The sequence below is a fragment of the Agrilus planipennis genome, unplaced genomic scaffold (genome assembly GCF_000699045.2).
Source record: "Agrilus planipennis isolate EAB-ADULT unplaced genomic scaffold, Apla_2.0 scaffold28, whole genome shotgun sequence".
NCBI classification, from domain to species: Eukaryota; Metazoa; Arthropoda; class Insecta; order Coleoptera; family Buprestidae; genus Agrilus; species Agrilus planipennis.
The window spans coordinates 1221128-1244172 of record NW_020438897.1 but is presented as its reverse complement, the minus strand read 5'-3'; the positions used below and the strand labels follow the sequence as shown (position 1 = coordinate 1244172).

Genomic DNA, 23045 nt, shown 5'->3' with positions numbered 1-23045 from the left:
CTTCTTCTAATTTTTCGTCTCCTATCTTTATATTCGCTCTTTCCCTACTTTTCGAGATCAATGTCTTTAAAATAAATGTATCTGTAATACCTAATTTAAAGTCTTAAAGGCGATCGAAATTTTGAATATTCAATTATTTTGTACTCTAATAATCTTTATGAAATATTTGCATGACAAAAAAGTCTTAGATCCGGTAGCCCAAAAATAATTAAATAACATTCATCAAAATAAATTATTTACTATCGAAATAGTATCCTATTTAATAATAATTTATTTAATTTTATAATAAAACCGTTATAAATGCTCAAACGCACGCTTTTATTCCAAATTTCCTCAAAAGTCTTCTGAGAATTCAGCTGAACCAACCTGACTAGTTTAATCCATTACCTACATGCGTCCTACAACTATTCTACCCTTTTCGCAGAAGTCGTTATAAAAATATTTGAACAGTAATAAGCTTTTAAGTAATATGAGCATTTTTTATAGGCGGACATAATACAGATACACTCTATGTAAATAACTTTTCTGCCAACCTTGTATGTTGCATTACTGTAACCTTTCATAGTTTGCGTTTCCATTTTTTCCGTTGATCTGAGCCGGATTGTGGCGAATTCATGCGGAAATATGTCAAGGGAACACTTAAAGCGAAGAATAAGAGCCACTTTACCTAATGCCGCAATCCTAAAACGCAATTTTGGATTTGGTTCAGTTTATTTCGGCCAGACTAAAGTATACATATATAGGCATACAGCCCAAGCATTCTAAGAGGATTATTAGCACAATGTTGCGGATATTGGATATTGGTTGAGAATTATGTGGTTACAAAGGATATCGAGGAGCCTTCAGTTAAGGCACCTGGACATATTTGTGTTCGTTTATTTTATACTGATAGGCTTCGAATAAAGGAACTAATTTTTCCATTTTATCAATATTACTTTACGTTGCAATTCTAGTTTGATTTTTGGAATAATTGGCGGTTGTAAATTATAATAATTTTTATTTTTGTATGACGTTTCGTCCTATTTCTCAATGCAATTAAACAAATAAACAATTGAGGGAATAATAATGGTCATTCTCTTGTTTTCGTTAAGTATATTCAAAACAATCAATACAAACGTTCACTTATGGTACAAAATGTGCCAAATGAATATAAATCGAAAAAATGATTTCAAATCAATATTGCATATTAATCCACTATTAAGTAATTAACAATGTCCCAGGATTTCATATATTTAATACATATTAGTCAATTATTTCAGGATTTATTATCATTGGTGTATAAAAGGTATATACATACAGTAGGTATACCATAATCTAGCGGTTCTCGTCGGGGCCAAAATAAATATTGGAAACTTTTCATAAAAACTAACTAAAATGTGACTCCCTGTACAGTTGTTGTAAGATCATCAAACGGCTAACTCCATTTTAGTTTCTCCGATGTGTCTCTGAATACCGCGGACAGACGTGAGCACCTCAAGTGTTGCATGCCTTTTTAGACTGTGTGTTGTGCTTTGAGGCTTTAAATTTTGAATATTAATTACCTGGTAGAGCATGGATGTAGTAGAATAAGAATCATACAAAACTCTATTTATATAATCAAGAAATGACCAAGTTCTACTAATTTGATCCATTTCTTCCCCTTAGTGTTTAATAAAAATAATCAGAGCTGACTAGGAATGAAAAAGACTTATTAGATTAAAACTTAGAAGGTCTCAGCTTTAATTATTTTCATTAATGACCAAGTCTTTTGAATTTCGACTGATTTTGGAATTTTAGTGCATGCTGTTTGGGTATTTGTATTATTGTTATGATGTAGGTACCCTGAATTGCTTTGAGTATTAGAAAATTAGATTTAAAATTAATTTTATTGTAATCAAAAAGGCGTATTTGTAATCGATTCTGTTTTGTTTTGTTCAACAGAGGGTAGAGAGTGCGTGAACTGCGGTGCTACAAGTACACCATTGTGGCGCAGGGATGGCACAGGTCATTATCTCTGCAATGCGTGTGGACTTTATTACAAAATGAACGGGCAAAACAGGCCCCTCATCAAACCTAAGAGAAGACTGGTAAGTCTTTTAACTGTTTTTCTTCAAATTATCTAACAGTAGTTGAAGTGTTTGACTTTAAATATATACACAAAATAAAGGTGACGGTTCTGTGCTTACCTGAATTCGTTAAAAATTTATTCATATCTGCACACACTTTATAAAAGAAAGTTGAGTGCATATGTCCTATCAATCTCTGATATATACAAAATCCTGCACTATAAATGTATAGTGCACCTACACACATTCTAAAAAAATTAGGAACTATGTAGGTGCTTTAAAACAATAAAATATTAAATGTTATTTTAAACGATTTTTAGTTTAATTCAATAGTAGGCACTTGAACTTTATAATTTTAATGAGATTTTCCAGGTTTATTTATGACTTCTAGTATCTATACTGCAATTGTTGACCAATGAGACTTTCTTTAGGGCTTCTGATTTCTCAATTGTTTGAATTTCTCGCAACTCTAGAATTTTCATTTGCTTGTCCTCAGGAAACTATAAAAAATTTAGTTCAAAAAAATCAATTGCAGGTATCTATTATTCGCGACCAGAATTTTGAGGGGGCGCAGGTGAGGTCCCTAAGTGGGTAACCCACTACCTCTTGTGGGCCCCATGAAGTTGCTCCTTAGAGGAAGGAAGGGGCATATAACTCCTTGCCGCATTTGCGCATCATCAGTAATGCCGCATGTGGTCCCCGCGGGGAAAAATTATTGCTATTTTATCAATGAGAAACTGTTTGCCTTGATGCGTCTGGTTTTAGTTGTCTTATAATAACAATATCAGGAAATACACTTGTTGGTTCATTGCAAATGTAAAAAATTTCATTGAAACGACGACGTAATTGGGCAAGGGGATTGTTACCATTTTTTATAAGTTTTTTCATTTCACTAAGAGTATTTTCAAACGGATTTGCCTCATTGAGAACCCACAAGGTAGATTTAATTGAAAGTTTATACATGAGTGAGATTTGCCCATATGAAAAACCTATAAGGAAATCCTCATTTTAGTATCACCACTTTTTTTGGTGGGATTTTCATTAGCCACATGAGGCCCGCACGCTAGATGGGGCATGCCCCTTATAAATTCTAGTCGGTTTCATATCATAAATCCAAAATTTGATTACTATCTGTTTAGAAATCTAATTGCAAAACGCGTTTCTATATCCAAATCGTCACCCTGCTAGAAGAAGTTTTACTTCCAAAGCAAGAAGTGCACGTTATTAATGCATGAATTGTCAGGCAGGGGCGGCCTTAACCACTGCGAGGCTCCGGGCGGGTAGATCTTTTCGAGGCACTTGTCCTTATGGAATTAGTTTTGATGATGGCACTTGACGAGAAATACAAAGTTATTAATAAATAAACTTCGAATTTTAAAATTGTTTATTTGAAATTAACAAGAACTAATAAACACAAAGATTATTACTTAAAAGAATCTGGGATTCATAAATGATGCTTGCAGCTTTCTTAAGTCTCAGAAATTCAAATAAATATTAGTACTATTAGTAAAATTTTCTAATTGGAAAATTACGCGATAAGGCGAGGCCCCTGCAAGAGCGAGGCTCCGAGCGGTTGCCCAGCTCGCTACCCCCAAAGGCAGCCCCTGTTGTCAGGACTAAACCTCACAAATTTTCTGAGAAATCGAGATGTACTGGGTCAAAAACTATACCTTCTTTAACAAACCTATCTGTATGCAAAACATTTATACCTACGCATCATAAAATGTACATTTTAGTTTAGTTTAGTGTTGCTGTTACACACTACATCTAGGTAGTAGATTGTACATTAGCCGTCTTTTAGTTATTGAGATTCTCCAGGTTGTTCAGGCGGTTAAAAAAAATGTAGTGGCAAACAGAGATTAATTTCGAACGTAGGAGAATTATCGCGTAATCTCAATCCTTCACGTCTTGAAACAACGAAGAACACGTACACAAGCATCACATCCTACTCCTTTTCCCCGGACAAACCAATTGAATGCGATACGTCTACGTACCTACCCATACCTATACCGTCAGTCGACGTACGGGTAACCGGTAGCCTTATATTTTGTCATTGTTATCTCCGTCTTTAGTGCTATATGCTGTTTTATTAATGATACAAACTTTTTCTATTATGCGACTGTTACTGGATCATGATTGACCATTTTCTGTTCGTGCGGACAATGATCTATTTCCAAATGGGGCGTCGTGGCCTAACCATAAATTATTGCGTGACGATTCCATTAATTTCTCTTCCCAGCTACTGTGACAGCCAGCGAGAACTTTTTCAAACTGTCGTTTGTCTTTTTTTCTAAAGAATGCATACCTGCTATGAGACATGCGTTACATTGTTTTCTATTCGGGAAAAATTAAATTAGATATTAAATATGTACTACGGCGAAACGGACCCAAAATAATACTTAAGTTAAATCAAAGAACAGTAGATGAAAATTAGATGGATAGAGTAAGAAGAGGCTAAGATTTGTATTCGTTATAACCGAAAAGTTCGGCATTAAAACAATGTAGGAATTTTGAAGTCACATTCATTGGTTACGTCGATCTTACAAAAAGATATATATGTTCATTATAACCGATCGGAATTGCTTATTTCCTGTTCGAAAAAGTTCGCATGAAAATTAGATGGATACAGAGATTTTTGTTCGTTATAACCGAAAAGTTCGGCATTAAAACAATGTAGGAATTTTGAAGCCACATTGATTGGTTAGGTCGATCTTACAAAAAAATATTCGTTCATTATAACCGATCGGAACTGTTTAAATAACGTTCATTAAAGCCGATTGTTCGTCATAAATATGTTCGTTATATCCAAGTATGAATAACACTTGTTTCATCAACGGAATGTAACTTTGTCCTTTCGTTCGTTGTTAAAATTAAGCGTTCGTTATAACCAAGTTCAACTGTGTAGGATATATTCCCGAATGCTTGACATTGCTGCTTAATGACGCACGTTAGGTAATAAATTTTGATGGGCCACGCGAATTTCATTTTCTTTTTAATGAAATGCTCAAAGTAAAAGCAGTATGCTAATTGTTTAAATAAATGAGTATTAAAATATTCCAAAGCCATGGGTATTTACATACATACGGGCATTTATGTGATAAATTAATTAGACAAACTAGTGGTCGGATTGACAATTAATTTTTTATATAGCTTCTATAAAAGCATTATCAAGTTCAAGGACTAGTAATTTGTAATTTTAAAATAAACACTTAACTGTTTTACTAACATCGCAAAGTAATAAATCTTTTTTTAGAATTAATCAAATTCTCCTAGTAAATTTCAACATGCGCCTACATTCCTAATTATTCAGGTTTAATTAAAATAGGTGCATCATAGCACAAAATTTGTATTTTTTTGTGGCGCTATCTACATTACGTTAATGTACATAATTACTAATTTATCATTACTAAAGTTATTAATTAATAATTAACTCATTACATTTAATTGACAATAATATTCCAATCGATTTAAAAACATTTTTTTTTTTTCGAAAAATTTAAGTGTGAACTAATTACAAATAGTTTGAAAACAATTATTTGGTTAACTGCAATTTTTTAAATACATATCTACATACGTAGGAAAAACCAAGAAATGGCTAAAATATGTTGCTTATAAAAAATGAATGGGCATATCTCATCGTTGTCGTAATTAGGGAACATACCTATATTAAATTAACTGTAACTTCTACTCAATTATAATTAATTATACAGCAGGCACCATTAAACCATTATATGGTACCAATAAATACCTCAATAAAGATATGATAATTATGACGACAATGAATAGAAAATAGTTATTTATACAGTAGTTAAATGTAAAAGTAGTTAATAGTAATTTTAATCAAAAATAATTACTGCTCAGTTTTTCTGCAAAAATGAATTAACGTTAAAGTACAATTTTTAAACTTAATTTATGCAGAAGTACCTTNTTGACTTTTAAGCACGTCAAAAGATTGGTGATTTTAATTATAAATTATTAAACGTTTTAAGATCAACTAATTCCAGAAAGTCGGATTTTGAATGGAGTACGAATTATCATATGAAATTTTTACGTACATATAAGAACATACATATGTAGAAGAGTTTTAGGTATATGTTGAACTGATGATATGAAGAAACCAATAATCGGTCGTCCAATGCCACCACATTAACTGTTAATTGTGTTCAAGAAAACTTAATATCTCTAGTCTTCTTAATTATGAAAGTTTCTTTGTATAGATAAGTACCTATACATTTACACAAATCATTAAATTTGACATCTTCTTCCATATAAGTATGATAATAACTACTATTTAATTTCTGCAGTGTGCAACCGAAAATTATGTATGCATGGTTTGAATGTCTGCTCTTCTTTCATTCAACATATTTTTGTTTGTAGTGTATTTGTTTTTATTGAAGCGTATGTAGGCAGGTAACATCTTGCTTAAATTTACGAAGCATGACCGAATTGTCAATCAGCCTTTACTCGCCCCCGTATCAATTATTGTCCTGCATATACACCGGTGTAGCCCGGGGGCGCTGCAGTCGCGCCGGAACAGGTGTCCAACATTATGCAAATATCGGGTACCATCTCATTATCGAGTTAAATATTTAAGGCATAAACACCACCTTTCATTCAATATTATTAATGGCCACAATGGCTAGTACTTTGGCTACTTTCAATAAAAATGTCGGCGCAGGATAAACACGTTCACTAATTTGAGAGTAAATGAATTCTTCACTTTACTTTTCATTAATTATTATAGACTAGCTAAACCTGTTCAAATTTGGATCCATATAGCATTTACATTTTAATCATGGGGATCCACCATAACCTAACCTATATCGTTAATGCATAGTACATATCCTTGGTGCATAGTGATTGAGATTTTCATTTCCATCAGTCCTAATGCTGATCGGCAGACAATTATTCCGGATTACAGCGGAAAATAAGGAAGAGGGTCCTTTAATAGTATATTATTGTCCCAGCATTTGCCTAAATGAAACCACAGAAAATCGTGAACCAGAACAGACCGATGCGGAATCCAACCGTAGTAGTGGTCCAAAAGCCCAAACTATTTCCACCACAACCAAATCTAAACCGTTAATGCATAAAAAAAACTTTTGGGTGTTTCATTCCCACCAGCCAGTAATGCTGGTGGGCGGGCAGTCCCTCCGGACTACGCTGGAAGGTAGGGCGGAAGGCCCTCTTCAGCCTGCTTTCAGGAATCGTGGGAATGGGTGGGTGGTGGTTCGGGTGAGAAAGTTGAGACGGACGAAATGAAGACAGAAGAGAATGAAATATTATCTGTGAAATATTACTGCCTCAGCATTTGCCTAAGTGATCCAAGGAAACCACAGAAAAACTTGGACCAAGGCAGACGGACCCGGAATCGAACCGGCGTCCTCCCGAATGCTAAGCAATGGTCTAAACCTCTAGGCCATGCCGCTCGGTTTTAATGCATATACATGTCCACCTTAACCTAACCTAGTGCACGCCACATAACCTCCTGGTGTATATCACATCCCATCAGGGAATCTTCCTTTACCATACCCTAATTTAGGTTCATAGTAAAAAGCATTTCACCCATGTCAATCAGAGAAACCTTTTTCAGTATAAACCACCCAATCCGATCAGGAAATCCTCTCTCACCATAAATTAACTTAAGCATAAACATCAAGGTTCCTTCACACCGTAACCTAATGTCTAATGATTCCGTAGGCCAGGTGTAGACACACACATTAAAAATTTCGATTGAACAACAACATCATGGGTGTCGAATTAGATGCCTTAATAGTAAATCGGTGTGCAAAAGTGTTCGAGTTCCCCGAGTATCGAGCGAATGGAAAGTAAATGTGTCTATGATATATATCCACGTTACAAAAAATACTGGGATGTTTTGAAGTTGGACTAGCCGATTTGATTATTGTTTTAAACGCAGTAGCAGTTTGTTTCACTTACTTACCTGTTGTCCAAACATGATTATGGCAACCTTAGAAATGATCCACAAGTGAACACCCTGATGAGTTCTTAACTACAATAAATAGTTCCAGCGTGTATGCATGCCGCTACAAATGTATTGTTCGCCTTCCCCGAGCATGATTTATCGCGGCTACAAGACAACCATTTCAATTGAATTGCAATTTCGCGATTTCAACGCAATACCAGTCGTAAACTGCCAGTAAAAGATCGCGAAGTTGCACCGACGCGGCGGCGAACGTTCGCATATTGTTTCTAAGCCTACTTGGACATAATTTATCGGATCCATCGCATAAATATCGCTTGTGGACAGGATCGGACAGCAAATTTACTACCACTACGCTAACGGTGGCGTTATATTGGCAGCAAGAGCTTTCAACGCCACATATACCTACCTGGTCAAGTCCAATTTCAAACTTTATACAACACATGTGTACAAAAAGCATTGATGTTGACAACTAAGATTAACGAGTTAAATGTTTTACTCTGTGAAAATTTTGGATGCCAGTCATACTTTGGAATCTAGCCTCTTCGATATAAAAACTTTTTCAATACAAATTTACAAGGTGTATTTATTATGGATTATCAATTCTTATATTCATTAGTGTCTTCGACAGTTTCTCAGATTAAAATATTGACTAATTTATTTATTATCCGATTTAGAATATTGTTTTAAATATGATGTGCTCTTATTTAATGACTTCTCGAACTAGTTGCTAAACCAGAGCAAGAAGATCATAGCATTTTCGTAAGATCCAGACCAAAACTGATTTAGCATATCCTTAGATCCTTACTCAGAAGGGTTGTCCACCCAAGTTAGTAATAATGTATGATAGACTCATACATACAAGATTGTTACTTATTTTGGAAAATAGACATGAGTATTACGCTTCATTAAACGTAATATGAACTAACCATCACTGGTTATTTGTCTGGTGTAGTACTTCTTTTAAGAAATAGCGATTATCACTTTTACAACAATTAAATAATGTTCATTCTATCATTTCTTTCGAATATGAAGAGTTTTTAATTCTGCCCTTATCTTTTGAGGAAATTACCATTAACCAACGACAAATTTGGTACATAAAAAGTTCCGTCCATTCAAAGGATAATTTTTGGACAAATTACTTTAGAAAGCTCAAACAACTGGAGTGTATTTGTAGTGGATATCTTTGATTATCTCGATGTGATTGTGCGCCGAATCTACCTATTATTGAATGAAGAAAAAGGCCACTTCTATTCATTTCTTTCTTCGCACTCGGATAATGATCTCGAGTATCACGATTCACCTCATTCAGTAAAATCTGCTCCGTAATTTATTCACGTCACTGGTTGCTAATTTAAAAAGCTGACTTCGAATTGAACTGGCACAAAGGATTTTAGAAGCGGTGTCAAGAGTTATTCGAAAGTTAACAAGTGCTCATTGTTCCACTCTAATTTTGTACTGTGCGAGTCAAGTCGACGGCCATTTTGACGGCGCCATTTTAAAAAGAACGCGTCAATTGTCCGAACCCATTTCAATAGATTGCGATAATTAGTCAAGTGAAAATAAGCCGCACAGGTGTTACGCAATAAATTCAAATGAAAGTGTCTGCCTTTTCTAAAAGATATAATTGGATTTGTTGTAGTTAACGATTTTTCTCATTTCCTACACGACTGCCGCACAAAAAGAAATAATTGCACACTTACACGTCTGACTAAGCATAGACAGTTAAATTAGAAGTAACTGATGAAAATACAGTGGCGTTTCCGACTTAATTACGATGTTGTAAACTTCGAACCTAATTTGCGTAATGTTAAGTAGTAAAACATTTTTAAATCGCAATTAGTGTTTCTATTCGTGTTTTTCTTCCAACACCGTCATGTAAAGGGTGATCAGCAATCACAACCTACTGAAATTGTCCTGATGTATAACTCTTCTTTGGAAAGTTATCAGGAGATTGATGATTTTTGTGAAGGTTAAAAATCACATTCAAGTTTCGAAAAAATTCTTCTATTCTATTCTTCAAAACCTCCCTAGACAAAAATTTTCAGTCTCCCTCCAGTCTCTCGGAGTCTTTCAGAGTCTTTCAGCGTCTCTAAGAGCGTCTCTCACAGTCTTTCACAGACTCTCAGTTATTGCCTAGGTGTTTTTATGGATCTCTCACCGTCTCTGTATGAGAGACTCGAACGATAAAATTGTTAATTCAGAGATTCGAGTCTCTCACAGAGAGATTGAATGAATAAAACTGAAAAATTGAGTATCTCGTTTAGAGACTGTGGATACGAAAGAGGATCTCTCTATGAGCGACTCGAGTCTCTCATTCAGAGACGCTAAACAGTTCTTTTGACAGTCTCTCGACAGTCTCTCTCAGCGACACCAGAGAGACTCAATCTCGCTTTCAGAGACTCTAAGAGACTTAACATTTTTGTTTCGGGCTTGATTTTGATGTTGACGAAAAGTTCAATTTTGGAGATCATAGTAACCCACCCTTCCTTTGTGTAATATATGAAAATAAATCAGCATGAAAACTATGTGACTTGATACTTTGCGCGACATTCTTTGGAGTACAAAAAGGATCTATGAACTCAATAGGCCTCTGGGCTCCTGCACGATTATTGATGACGCTATTGATAACAAAACTAACTCCTTAAACGGCGCCAAGAAATTTAATTGAAAGGCAAAAATTTCATCGTTTTTTACCTATTTAAGTATAATCAAGAGGCGTCAAGAATGCTAAAGAGTTTAAATGGTAAAGAACGATCGATCCAATGTCACGAAGTAAATCGTTTAACAAATGGACGTGTAGTTGTGTGTGCGATGGAAATAGCTCGGATCTCATTAGACCATGAACTGCGCCAATGAAAGAACCACTGTTTGAGCGCAACGACTCTGTCCTGTAGGTAATTTTAAATATATCTCCAGTGGAAAGATGCGCTCCCGATAGTGATACAGATAACGGAATGCCGAAAGAAATGGACGGATTCAACCGCTTCGATATTTCTTTGCGAGCATGTGATGCAAATTACGAAAAGCAGTCAGAAATATGAGTCGGAAGATTCCTGAAACAAGAAAAAAACAAACGAGAATCTAATACTAGTTATACTTTTTGTTTAAAGTATGACCGGTCTATGTACACATGCATAAAATTTAATGGTAAATGAGATGAAATTTTTACTAAATTCAAAAAACGACTTTTTTGTAAACAATGAAGAACTTGGATAAAGTATGACCAAAAAATCGATTGCGATATACTGGTCGATCACAACCGACGAGAGACGATCTCAATTTTTTCAATAAACAAAACGAAAATGTGCAAATTTAAATGAAGGAACTTAATTCAGGAATTTAGTGTTATATTACTGCATCATCATCGTTCTCTGCTTACTGGCTCTCTCTTACTGAAAACTCATTGTCATTCTCTTTGTTTAGATGTATATTCAAATTATGGTTCCTTGGTTAAAAATTTGCAACACGCAGACACATACTAATGGTAGGATACCAAAAGAAATATAAATCTATTTGTTGTAGTTGCTTATTAACAAAATGTGATGTTGATTTTCACTTGACTTTATTTCTGTATTACTTATATTACAAGTTCCTATCTAGATGGTTGGTTGTATTCATTTATAAGAGAGATTAACATAAGAGAATGATCATCGAGCATGTAGGTACCTCTTGGCAAGATGTGAATTCAAGTAAATTCAAAAAAGTGTTCTGCTCGATTAATAATAACAAGTGGCCTTCTAATTATTTTATAATATTTAGTTAAAACAGTAAATCTCATTGTAGATTTAACTATGATCCTGAATTGTAAATTCTCCAGGTGAAAGATTTGATAATTCCGTAAACAAACGCGAAGATCGAAAACAAAAGGACATAATATCGAACATTGTCTCGTACAAACATGGATAGTAATTTGTGTACATGTGGCTCTAGCTCGGTAGCTTAATCCTTTTCATTAGAACAGACGCTGTAGTGTTTACTCCTCTACAGATCTGGGTGATGTATTGTTATTTTTCATTCCATTTCTTTTCCCTATTGTAAGGGTCCGTATCTCCATCTGCGATGTTTATCGCCATTCTTTAACTACAATGCTTAACCTAAGTTCACGCCGGGCAGTAGCTGCGAGACCTTATCGCGACATCTACTCATTCAGATGTGTTTCTGAAATTAAACTGGGTGCGGAGATGAAGGTACGTTATATATACCTCCATACGATTTTGGTAGGTACAGTGTCTGTCAGGAACGAAAGCAGCAAAAAAGACGACCCGAATTGGACCAAGAGTTGTTATAATACAGAAAATATGGGACCCATATATCCCGATAAACAAACTAAAAGAATAAATTTACTGAACTGTTTGGCAAAAAGGAACAATGTATACTACAATAACGAAACGATAAGCAGTGAATGCATGTCGATTATTGTAAAGGTATAAATTGTGGCATGTAACAAACACTTTGTAGCTGCAACCAAAAATTAGTTACCATTACAGTTAAATAGATTGAACTACTAACGAACTAATTTCAGTCAGTATTTCTAAATAGTACGCAGCAACACATTGGTCTGATTTTCCAGTGTTATACATGAAGAAACAAGCATTAGATGCGTATATTGCAATAATTTATATAGATTGTGAACCTCTGAACTGTTTAAGGCAAGGTATCAATTTTATTGAAATTATTCCTATTTGCTTTAACTTTATAAATAAGAAAATATTTTCAAATGGCTACACATTTAGAATGGCATTAATAAGTAGCAATCAACCGACCTAATGATTATTACGTAAGTAAGTAAAATGATACCCGAGGATTATATTATCAGTTGGATAACGAGATATTGCTTTTCAAGGATATAGGAAGAGTTGCTTTATTTTACCTTTCAGCCGTTGTACGTTTGGTCATTAAGCATATGCACGCAAACTAATGCCCGAACGTCTTGCGTTGAATGCACCTATGGGGTACCTACAGGTAGATATAAAACATAGGTATGCAGTGCGTGTTAGCTCTCTACAGAGCATGTGTTTATGGGTCCATACATCAGGTTAATAGACCCGACCCGGGAGCATGGAAGCAGTATTATTAAATTATCATTGAATGGGCACAGGCTCCAAAGTGAGCTGGGTGTTCGATCTATGCAAACGCTGGTAAAAGGCCTACCTACAACACACAAACATACCTACGTGTATCTGTACCACACAAGCACAAAAGGTACTGGTACTTTTCTACATTTGTATAAATACGCACGTATCCATGTGTTACGTACTGTACGGTTTTATCAACTGGAGCTGATGTGAACGTGCTACAGAATCTAGATACCTACGCCATTCAGTTTACTACGGTAGTATATTGTGCGTGTGCGTCTCTACCTTTTTTTAACTTTCTTGGCAACTGATGGATTTGAATAGAACGAGATTGGTTAAATAAGGGCACAATTTGCAGATTTTGTTGCATAAAACAGGCTGAAGTTTATTACTTTTTGCTTGAATATTTTCCTTCACTATAGACAAGGTAGAATCCACATGCTTAATAAATTCCTGAACCCTCCTCCTGTAGCCCAAGGAAAGTGATTTTTAATGGCATAGTATCTATACATAATAGTGTCTAATTCACGTATATGTTTTTTGTTTTTCTAATACTGAAATTTACACGACTTTTATTAATCATTTAATTAAATTTAAATAAGCATTCAATAAATCCCATTAAAAAACCATTAATTATATTTTTGTTTTTTGGGCAGTTTAATGTCTTTTTTAGTATGATGGAATATTATGAGTATCACGCTTGTCTAGAGTAAAACACCTACGACTAATTTTGAATAATTATTATTTAATGATGTGCAACACCAATAATAACAATAACAGTTAATAATATACATAGTTTGACACTATCCACTTTACTAATTTTATACTTTGAAACTGTGTAAATTATCCCATAAAGGAAGACATTTCTGCTGAAAATACTGTCTATCCTTTTCCAACTTATTATTATTAGAGTATGTTTGCAGTTATTTTTAAATTAACTTCATTTTTAAGTAATTAAACAGTTAGCGATAATGTTAAATACATAATATGGAAGCCCTCATAAAGAAAAGAATAATATATTCTTGAGTGTGGAGACAGGCCCGCCATGTTGAGTATGGCGCCGGTAACGGTATCAAAAGTCAATATTACTGTTGCTAGGACGCGAAGCGTCGAGTGCGCCGCGACGGCGACGTCCGATTGCGGGTGATTTTCCCCCATTCGAATGGCGCACGCGCGATGCGTTTCCGCGGGCATCGTCACTTAATCGCACCCTCACTCCTCATTACTAGGCCCTTTCACTGGAGGTTGTTGGCTCCGATGACACCAACACCGTTGCTTTTGCCTCCGTCACTCTATGCATTTAAGCTGCGTGTGGAAAAGAGGTCGTCAGGGGTGTTAGCTGCTCGAGCATTCTACAACGAAACCCCTTTGTGCCCTGCTCACCCTCGACGAATGCATAATCGAGATTAAAGGAAATAAGTTGGGCGATGGGTGTCTAGCGCCATGAATGATGAATAGGCGAGTGAATGGTTGTAGGTATTTAAAATGATTACCTAGTTAACATTGGCCATCGGTTGTGCAGACACTAAATATTAATTAAATTGACTTTTTAGTCAGCTTTTACTATAAGTACAAAGATAAAACCATGGAATGGAGTTAGAAATAATGTCTTCTAACATGAACAGAGTGCAGAGATATGAATTTATTCACATGATAAAACAGTAGCTACATACATGATGATAAAATGTGCAGAGATGAAGAATAAGCAAATAATAATTTCGTACATAAAACCTCAATGAAAACATTTTTAAATTTTTGATGATACACAGGATATGCGTGACTTATTTGTAACATTACCTACAGTTGGTTTTTACTGAAAATCTTGAAATTGTTTTATGTTATAATTAGCTTCTTATTTGTACACGTCGACAATAATAATTAAGGAAACAAAATATGACACTTCCTGATGCAGTACCAACCTTTGGATTTAATTCAAGTTTGCGTTCATAATTATTATGAGATGTTATTGTTTTGAAATAGTAAATTATTTAATTAAAATTCCATGTTGAACGTCTTCAGGATGATTTAGACAGTCCATATGTTGCTACAGTTCTTTTGAAAAGACATTTTAATATTTCACGGTAAGATGAGATATGGTGTGAACGACACGTCGAGTCGCTACCACTGCTGCTGTTTACCATCGCATCGGATCGGTACCGTTCACGGTAGTTTGGCCTCCAAGGCAGCCAACATCACGCTGGTTGGAGCGGGGGCCTCGGGCGGATAATATATGTTAATATATGTGTGCTCTACATATTATCTTTGTCGGCAAACGGGGTCTTTGGTTGCCTGCAACGAACAACCTCCTGTGCTAGCTGTCCAGTTGCCTGTTGGTAAAGTTCGCCGTGGGTCCTGCGAGCTACGAACGTCGATTTAACGTTGGCGGCAGAATATTTTATTATTATTATTAACAGTTGAATCATTCTAGAAGAACTAACAGGAATCAAGTGAGGTATATTCAAAGCACATCAAAAGAATTGTAACACCTGAACGTTTTATTACTGTTTTGAATTAGGTATATAATTTTTTTAAATTTTTGTACAAATAAAACATTGAAAAATTTAAATAGAAATTAAGGATCATATTTTGTTTTTGGTACTAACAGTTCAAAACTGTATGAAAATAAATAAAAGTTAAACTAAAATACTAGTATGCATGGGAAGAAAAAGTAGGGAAAGTTCGAATATAAAGATAGGAGACGAAAAATTAGAACAGGTGGCTGATGATATCTAGGAAGTCAGATAAGTCAGCACGGAACGAGTAGTAGGGATACAGAGCAGAGGATAGTGCAGGGTCGTGTCGCCTTTAATAAAAAGAAGTCACTTCTATGCTTGCGAACGGTTAATTTGGAAATTCGAAAAAGGTTGTTAAAGGTGTATGTTTGGAGCGTGGCGTTGTACGGGTGCGAAACATGGACAGTGGGCGCGGCGGAAAAGAAAAGGTTAGAAATGAAGAGGACTTAGAAAGAATAGGAGAACAGAGGACTCCATAAAGGTCAATAAAAAATAGGCGAGATAGGTTGATGGGACACCTTCTTAGACATGAAGGTCTAGTCAGAGACATATTAGAAGCAGAAACAGGAGTTAGGAGGGGTAGAGGTAGACTTAGGTTAGATTACTGTTCGCAAATAGTTAAGGATGTGGGTTGTTCTAGTTTTAGGGAAATGCGAAGATTAGCTCAGGATAGAAAAGAGTGGAGGTATGTGTCCAACCAGTCTTAGGACTGACGACGTTATGATGATGATGATGATTTTGTTTTTTATAAAAATAAGTTTTATTAAACACTAAAATTAAACTGTAAACAAATATATGCATACGCCATAGCTAAGAATTGTTTACAGCGTGTTGGCGATTAACATCTAGCATATTTTTTTTGGTACGTACCTACATTTCAACTTTTTGGAATATAACAAGCCATTTTTTGTAGAAAATGGATCGTGATTATTTATTTATTTATTTAGGCATTTATTTATGATAATTTAAATTCATTGAATTACTAGATAAAAATAAATAATCATAATTATTATATTGACGTCAAACTTCACCTCAGCTGTTCTAACTTCGCCGAATTCAATAGCAAGGAAAAGTAGACAATGAACAACGTAAAAGTTGTAAACTTTACTGTATCTAGGTTTCGAGTACTCTTTTAGTTACTCTTCTTCGTTGTTTTTTAAACGTTTTGCTGTTTTCTAAGGTTTTTGCAATCAAACATTTAAGAAAAGAGTTTTTCAGCCAGGTGCTGGAAAAAGGAATTTAAATTTTTAATAATAGATAATTCTGTATGTTTGTTTGTATATGGAATTATTAATTGAACGGGAGGTTTGACAGGCGCGGTTCACCGTCTCCCCATTATAATGCAAATGTAATTTTCAATAAAATCATCACTGGATTTTGTCCTTTAATTTATGCGATGTCGTTATTTATCTGCGTGTTTCGAACGGCTCTGAATAAAAAGAATAATAAGCGCAGCTGGCAGGTACCTTCGGCCACCGCAGGTGACAATTTATAATTTTATAATGTATGTAGACTCTCAGAAGCGATGGTGGTGGTGATGCTGCAAACTTTCAGTTCTGCCTGCACATGACTTCTTTATCAAGTTATTAATGCCCATCGGAATTATTTACTGTAGAAGACGGTAGCAGGTTGTTTTACACGGGTTTGCCAACCTACTGTTTCTACTACTGCTCTCATGCTGCTTCTTGTTCAAACACCGGACGTGTGGTAAATTCACGTTTGATTTCCTGGCAGTTCAAAGAGCCCAGATATCGTCGACGTTGGTTTATGAAGACACCAGTAGTAGACGTGGCTAAGAAAAAAGTTTGCTGAAATTATAACATGAACGTAGACTTAATATCGAACGAAGGCTGCTGTCAAGCCACCAATCAAGAAGCACAGTGTACTTTCCGGCGCGATGAAAGCATAAAGAAGCTGCGGCATCAACTGCAGGAGTATAAATTTTACAACCTCTATCAGTTCTGATAATCAAATGTGTTTTTTTGCTCACCTAGTCTTTCAAGGAAGTTATTTTTTTCTGTGGCAGTTACTTACTTCTAATATAAACTTCTAACTTTTAAATTTTAATTCAAGAATCTTATTAATGCAAGCATTATCAAGGTGTTAGTGCTTGAATTTAGGAGTATCGAGATTAATATAAGTAAAATAAAAATACTGGTATGGGGGGAAGAAAAAGTAGGGAAAGAGCAAATATAAAGATTGGTACCATTAGTAGTATTATTGTGGCAAGAGATACTGTAAAAAGAAAGTGATTTTTTAGTGCGCTAATTAAATTTGCATAAACAAAAGACTACTAAAATATTCCTTTTTAGAATACTCTCAAGGAGGACTTAGAGATAGCTTTAAATAAAATGGAAGCAGTACTAACAGATCAGTACTGTATGAAAATAAATAAAAGTAAAACTAAAATACTAGTATGCAAGGGAAGAAAAAGTAGGGAAAGAGCGAATATAAAGATAGGAGGCGAAAAATTAGAAGAAGTGGCCGGTTGTTGTTGGATTAAGTTAGGACGAAAGGAATACTAGGCATATAAAGCAGAGAATAGTGCAGGGTCGAGTCGCCTTCAATAAAAAGAAGTCACTTCTATGCTCGGGATCGGTTAATTTAGAAATTCGAAAAAGTTTGTTAAAGGTGTATGTTTGGAGCGCGGCGCTGTACGGCTGCGAAACATAGACGGTGGACACTGCGAAAAAGGAAAGGTTAGAAGCGTTCGAAATGTGATGTTACAGGTGAATGATGAGGATACCGTGGATAGAGAGTTAGAAATGAAGAGGTATTAGAAAGAATAGGACAACAGAGGCCTCTATGGAAGTCAATAAGAAATAGGCGCGATAGGTTGGTAGGACACCTTCTCAGGCATGAAGGTCTAGTCAGAGACATATTAGAGGCAGAAACGGGAGTTAGGAGGGGTAGAGGTAGACCTAGATTAAATTACTGTTCGCAAATAGTTAAGGATGTGGGCTGTTCTAGTTTTAGGGAAATGCGAAGTTTAGCTCAAGATAGGAAACAGTGGAGGTGCGTGCCCAACCAGACTTATGATGATGATGATGAGATAAACATTGAATGAACTAAACCGTTTTTGATGTATGTCGTATTTTTACATTTACCTACCAAACGGAAATGGATTTAAATTTGAAATTTGCTTCACATGTGTAGGTATAAATATGTACCTACGTCGATAAAAGTGTTATCGTTTTAATTTGTTTTACAATGTAACAAATTCCTTGACGATTTCTTAACTGCTTAATCATTTTCTCTTGCGTCATTCACCAGCTTCTCCCTGAGGCAAACAAAACACTTCGTTAAATATATAAAACGCCTTCTAGACGCTGTTAGTCAAACTTTGGAGCAGGCAAAGAAAGAGCTAGGCGTCTGTTTGTGGCTACCAAACGTCAAAATACAATGCACTAATAAGTAATCTTCAAGAGCCTCTCTTAAAGAGAGTGAGCAAACGAGTACCTTTATTATAAATCCTCGTGGCGCCTGCCGTATAAACGGCTTGAAAGGTTTAAGCCGTCATTATACCACAACGTGGAAGTTTGCTATATGTACGTACTTACATAAATATCTTTATGCATGTATGTATGTTGTAAAGTAGGGGTCGAGCTATTAGTGTGTAATACTTTGTTCCTTCGCTAAAACAGAAAATAAAGAACTTGACTCACTCTCGACTGCTTGCTCTATAAATGTTTCTTGAACGATAATGGCAGATGGACAATACACTGTCTATTGATCTTACAATAAAGGTAATTAAACTTTAATTGCCCTCTACCTGTAGAACCTGCCAATACGAGCTACTTATTTGGTTAGTGGAATACAACGTAATTCTTCAAAGTGTATTTGTATAAATTATCAGAAGAATAACGTTGACGTAATCATAATAATAGATTTACTCAATCTAGTCAGAAACACCAGCAGTTGAATAAAACCTATCTATAGCAGACGGCTATACACGGGTGCGAATCGTGAACATTCGAAAAAGAAAAACAAAGGGTATGAGATCTATACCTTGGACACAAAAGTTAGAAATGAAGAGGTACTGGAAGATGTAGAATATAGAATGCGTTGGATGACGTCAAGAATTAGAATAATTACAAGCAGGAATAAAAAAAGACAATGAATGGCATGCATCACCTTATAATGATGATGACCTGTTGGAATTAGGAAATATTTATGGTAGGTGTTATCCGTTTGTCCTTGTTTTGGAAACAGTTCGTCTCATAGATTTTCATGTAACCCAATGTATGTATTATTCATATTTAAGGATCTTTGGGAGGTACAATCGAAGACAAGAGAACATAAAATTAGAAATTCGTGATTAATTAGGTTTTGCAGCATATCATGAGGTAAATAAATACTAAAAAAAAGTATACGATTTGAAAGAAAATTTGGAATTTGACCAAAAACTGAATAAAATAAGAAATAACGAATAATATGGAAAATTTTTAACTGACTTTTGGCAGTAAATATGGCTTGATTTCAACAAAAAAACATTTAGTTTCAATCTTTATAAATAATGATTGTAAAACTTTTTAATATGTTTAAATAATAATTAAAACTTTAAGATTGCATTTATTTCAGACAATTATAAATATTATCATTATATTATCAAGTAAAAACGAGATTTTCAGCTAATTTTTCATTTTTTCCCGATAACTATTTAGTGAATTTGAATAACCTTACGCTAAAGTGATTCTCCAGAGTTCAAGTTACTTATTATAAAAGTTTGAAATTTCTGGTAGCTTTTTTTCTGTTAATAAAAATAAATTTAATCTGTTCGGTTAACGAATCTCCATAAAATCAATAACTTTTTAATGGTTTAGTGAATCGATTTGTAATTTTTACAGGAGTTTTAGAATTGAATGAGGAACGTTCTTCCAAATTTTGTCAAAATTGTCTGGTAGCATTTTGGCATACCTCTCAAACATCCTTAAGCAAGAGTTTATAACATTTTCACAGAAGATGTGATTGATGTTTTCATTCAAAATTCTTTATTGTTATAAGTAGGGCTGCCGAGAAATTTGTGGGTTCCAGAGACAAGACATATTGTGAGTCTGTGTATTGCACATAATCATCATCATCCTCATAAGGTCGTTAGTCCTAAGACTGGATGGACACGTACCTCCACTCTTTCCTATAACCATAGGTAACAACTAATAATAATCACAAATCCCATGAGTATTTCCGTTTCGGATAGTCTTTGAAGTTGTTTTCCATTTTGCACATACCTTTAAAAATGTGTGACAGTCGAAGAAATAATTATCCTTACAATAGCGGCATTTATGGATGTTTAATATTTCGAAACTTTATGCGCGGGATAATCCTAGCTCGACTACATAAATGAATTTCGTTATTCCTCATGTCTCTCCTCTGTAACCTACATTTGTTCATAATTACGTACATACACATAGAGTACTTACAAACAAATATATACCTATGTAGGTAGGTAAGAAAGGTTCTGTAGCGAAAAATCCGATCCGCTGCCAACCGTGTTAGTGGTATTACCGCGTTAATCCACATGATTTAACAATATGCCAGTTCAGGTAGAGGTTACATTAGCGGCTTGGGTTTCTTTGGAGCCCGGTTGACTTCCACGCGCTGAATAGCTAACTTGGTAAACGGAAAAGATCAATCGATCAAAGTCACTGTTATTAATAATCAAAGTCAAATATACCAGAAAAACTGCCGCCCGAGATGGTTCCCGACTGTCCACGTACTGTTGGTACATACACTTCTTCTCAACATATAAAAGTATTGTATGTATGTGATCAAATTTTCTTCCATTCAACGCAATTAACTGCATTGTTATACCTGTACGAACGTTTCGGTTATTCAAACCATTCGTAACGCATAATTTGGCAATCTCGTTGGTTTACGTGAAGCTTCAGTATAAGCTAAGAGGTCAATGAGATAGATAAATAGCAACATTATATTTTATTAATAGGGAGATTTTTTTTGCGTCCTTTTTATGTGAAGTAGATAAGCATAAGTTTGCCGCACTATAGATGCTTTGAATTACCTATATTAAGCGAATTTTACTATTGTTTATTTATATTAAGTTGGACATATGCATATAAGTAGGCAACAAAACCTTTTAAGTAATTGAATTGCTTTGACCTCTTTTATTTCGTTTTTTGTAACACTTCTGATGAAAAGGTTGAGGTTTTCACGGCTGGCGTTATTTCAAGAGGGTTTTTGATGTCCTTCGGGTAGATTTATTCCCTTTTCGACGATTTCGCGGGCGGAGCCCTTTTGTGCAACATTTCGTTGCCTATAAAGAACGTGGTGACAGAACGTAGAATTCTTTCTCAATGTCAACACAACCACAACCAAAGAACTAACGAAAATTTGAATAATCTTCAGAGCCGTTGAAAGAGATGAGCCATGCCGCTAGCCAATCATGAATGACGATCATCAAACCGAAATATCGAATTCTAATTTTCAATGTTTCTTCTAAATTATATTGTGTCAAAAACGCACTAATTAACTGGAAGGAACGCAGCTCACTAACGCGTCCAGTTCGCAGCGCTGCCTTGTGCGGTCCAGTTCAATACTAGGTATCATGGATAACACCACGGCGCGCTTGCGAGAGGTTCAGAGAATTCATTTCGTATACTACTAATCACCACAAAACAGTCAACATCAAGAACTAAATTCCTTTTGTATTAATAAATTTGAGTAAGTAGGTCTCAAAATTATTTAAATATTTAGATCTTTTAGGAATTTTGCATTTTTGCAGCACCTACAGGCCATCCGCCCTTGTACGTATATAAGACGTAAAGAAACAGTACAAAAATGAGCGTCTTTTGTAAAAGTTAACCAAAAAGGAAGTCATTCTAAAATTGCATGAACAAAATTAGAAATTTTCGGTAAAAACCTATTATACTATGTTATTGTAACTGATATCCACAGTCATTAGTGATCAATGATCGAAATTAGACATTGTGGTGGTGTAGGTAAAGACTAAAAGCTATGCAATAAAATTGCAATTATAATTACTTTATCTACGATATATTACTACATACCTACTGTAGCCGTTGACATCTTAATAGCCTCGAAGAGTTATGAGTGTTCTCAGAAAAACTAATTATTACCTGTTTGTGGTATTGAAGTCAATTGTTTAATGAAAATTAATTTTTAATGTTACACCTAGCCTCCCGAAAATTAATTACCTATATAAATAATGGTTAAACGTGTCTAAAAGTTAATCGATGTATTATTTACAAATTATATTCGCCGTCAGCGTCGATTCACGCCTTACGAGTGAAAATTTTACATACCTAACGTTTAATTTAATTTAATTTACATAAATTCTTTGGCCTTCCAATTATCATTATCTGATTAACACTATTATCTTGCATCCATTAAATACTTAGGCCCAGCTCTTTGTCCTTTACCTCTCAGTTGGCTTCCATTGCTAAAAATGTAGTTGTTTTGTCTAAAATATAATTAATATTTTATTATA

At 34.9% G+C, this 23045-nt stretch overlaps 1 protein-coding gene across 6 annotated transcripts in view; it reads left to right on the top strand.

Moving 5' to 3' along the window:
- The window catches only part of LOC108744567 (GATA-binding factor C-like), a 131817-nt gene that overhangs the window by 67887 nt on the left and 40885 nt on the right, over window positions 1–23045 (top strand). For all 6 annotated transcript variants that reach the window (XM_018480413.2, XM_018480415.2, XM_018480416.2 and 3 more), the window contains one exon: window positions 1921–2066. In XM_018480413.2, coding sequence (XP_018335915.1) covers window positions 1921–2066 — 146 coding nt within the window. The remainder of the gene's footprint in view (window positions 1–1920; window positions 2067–23045) is intronic.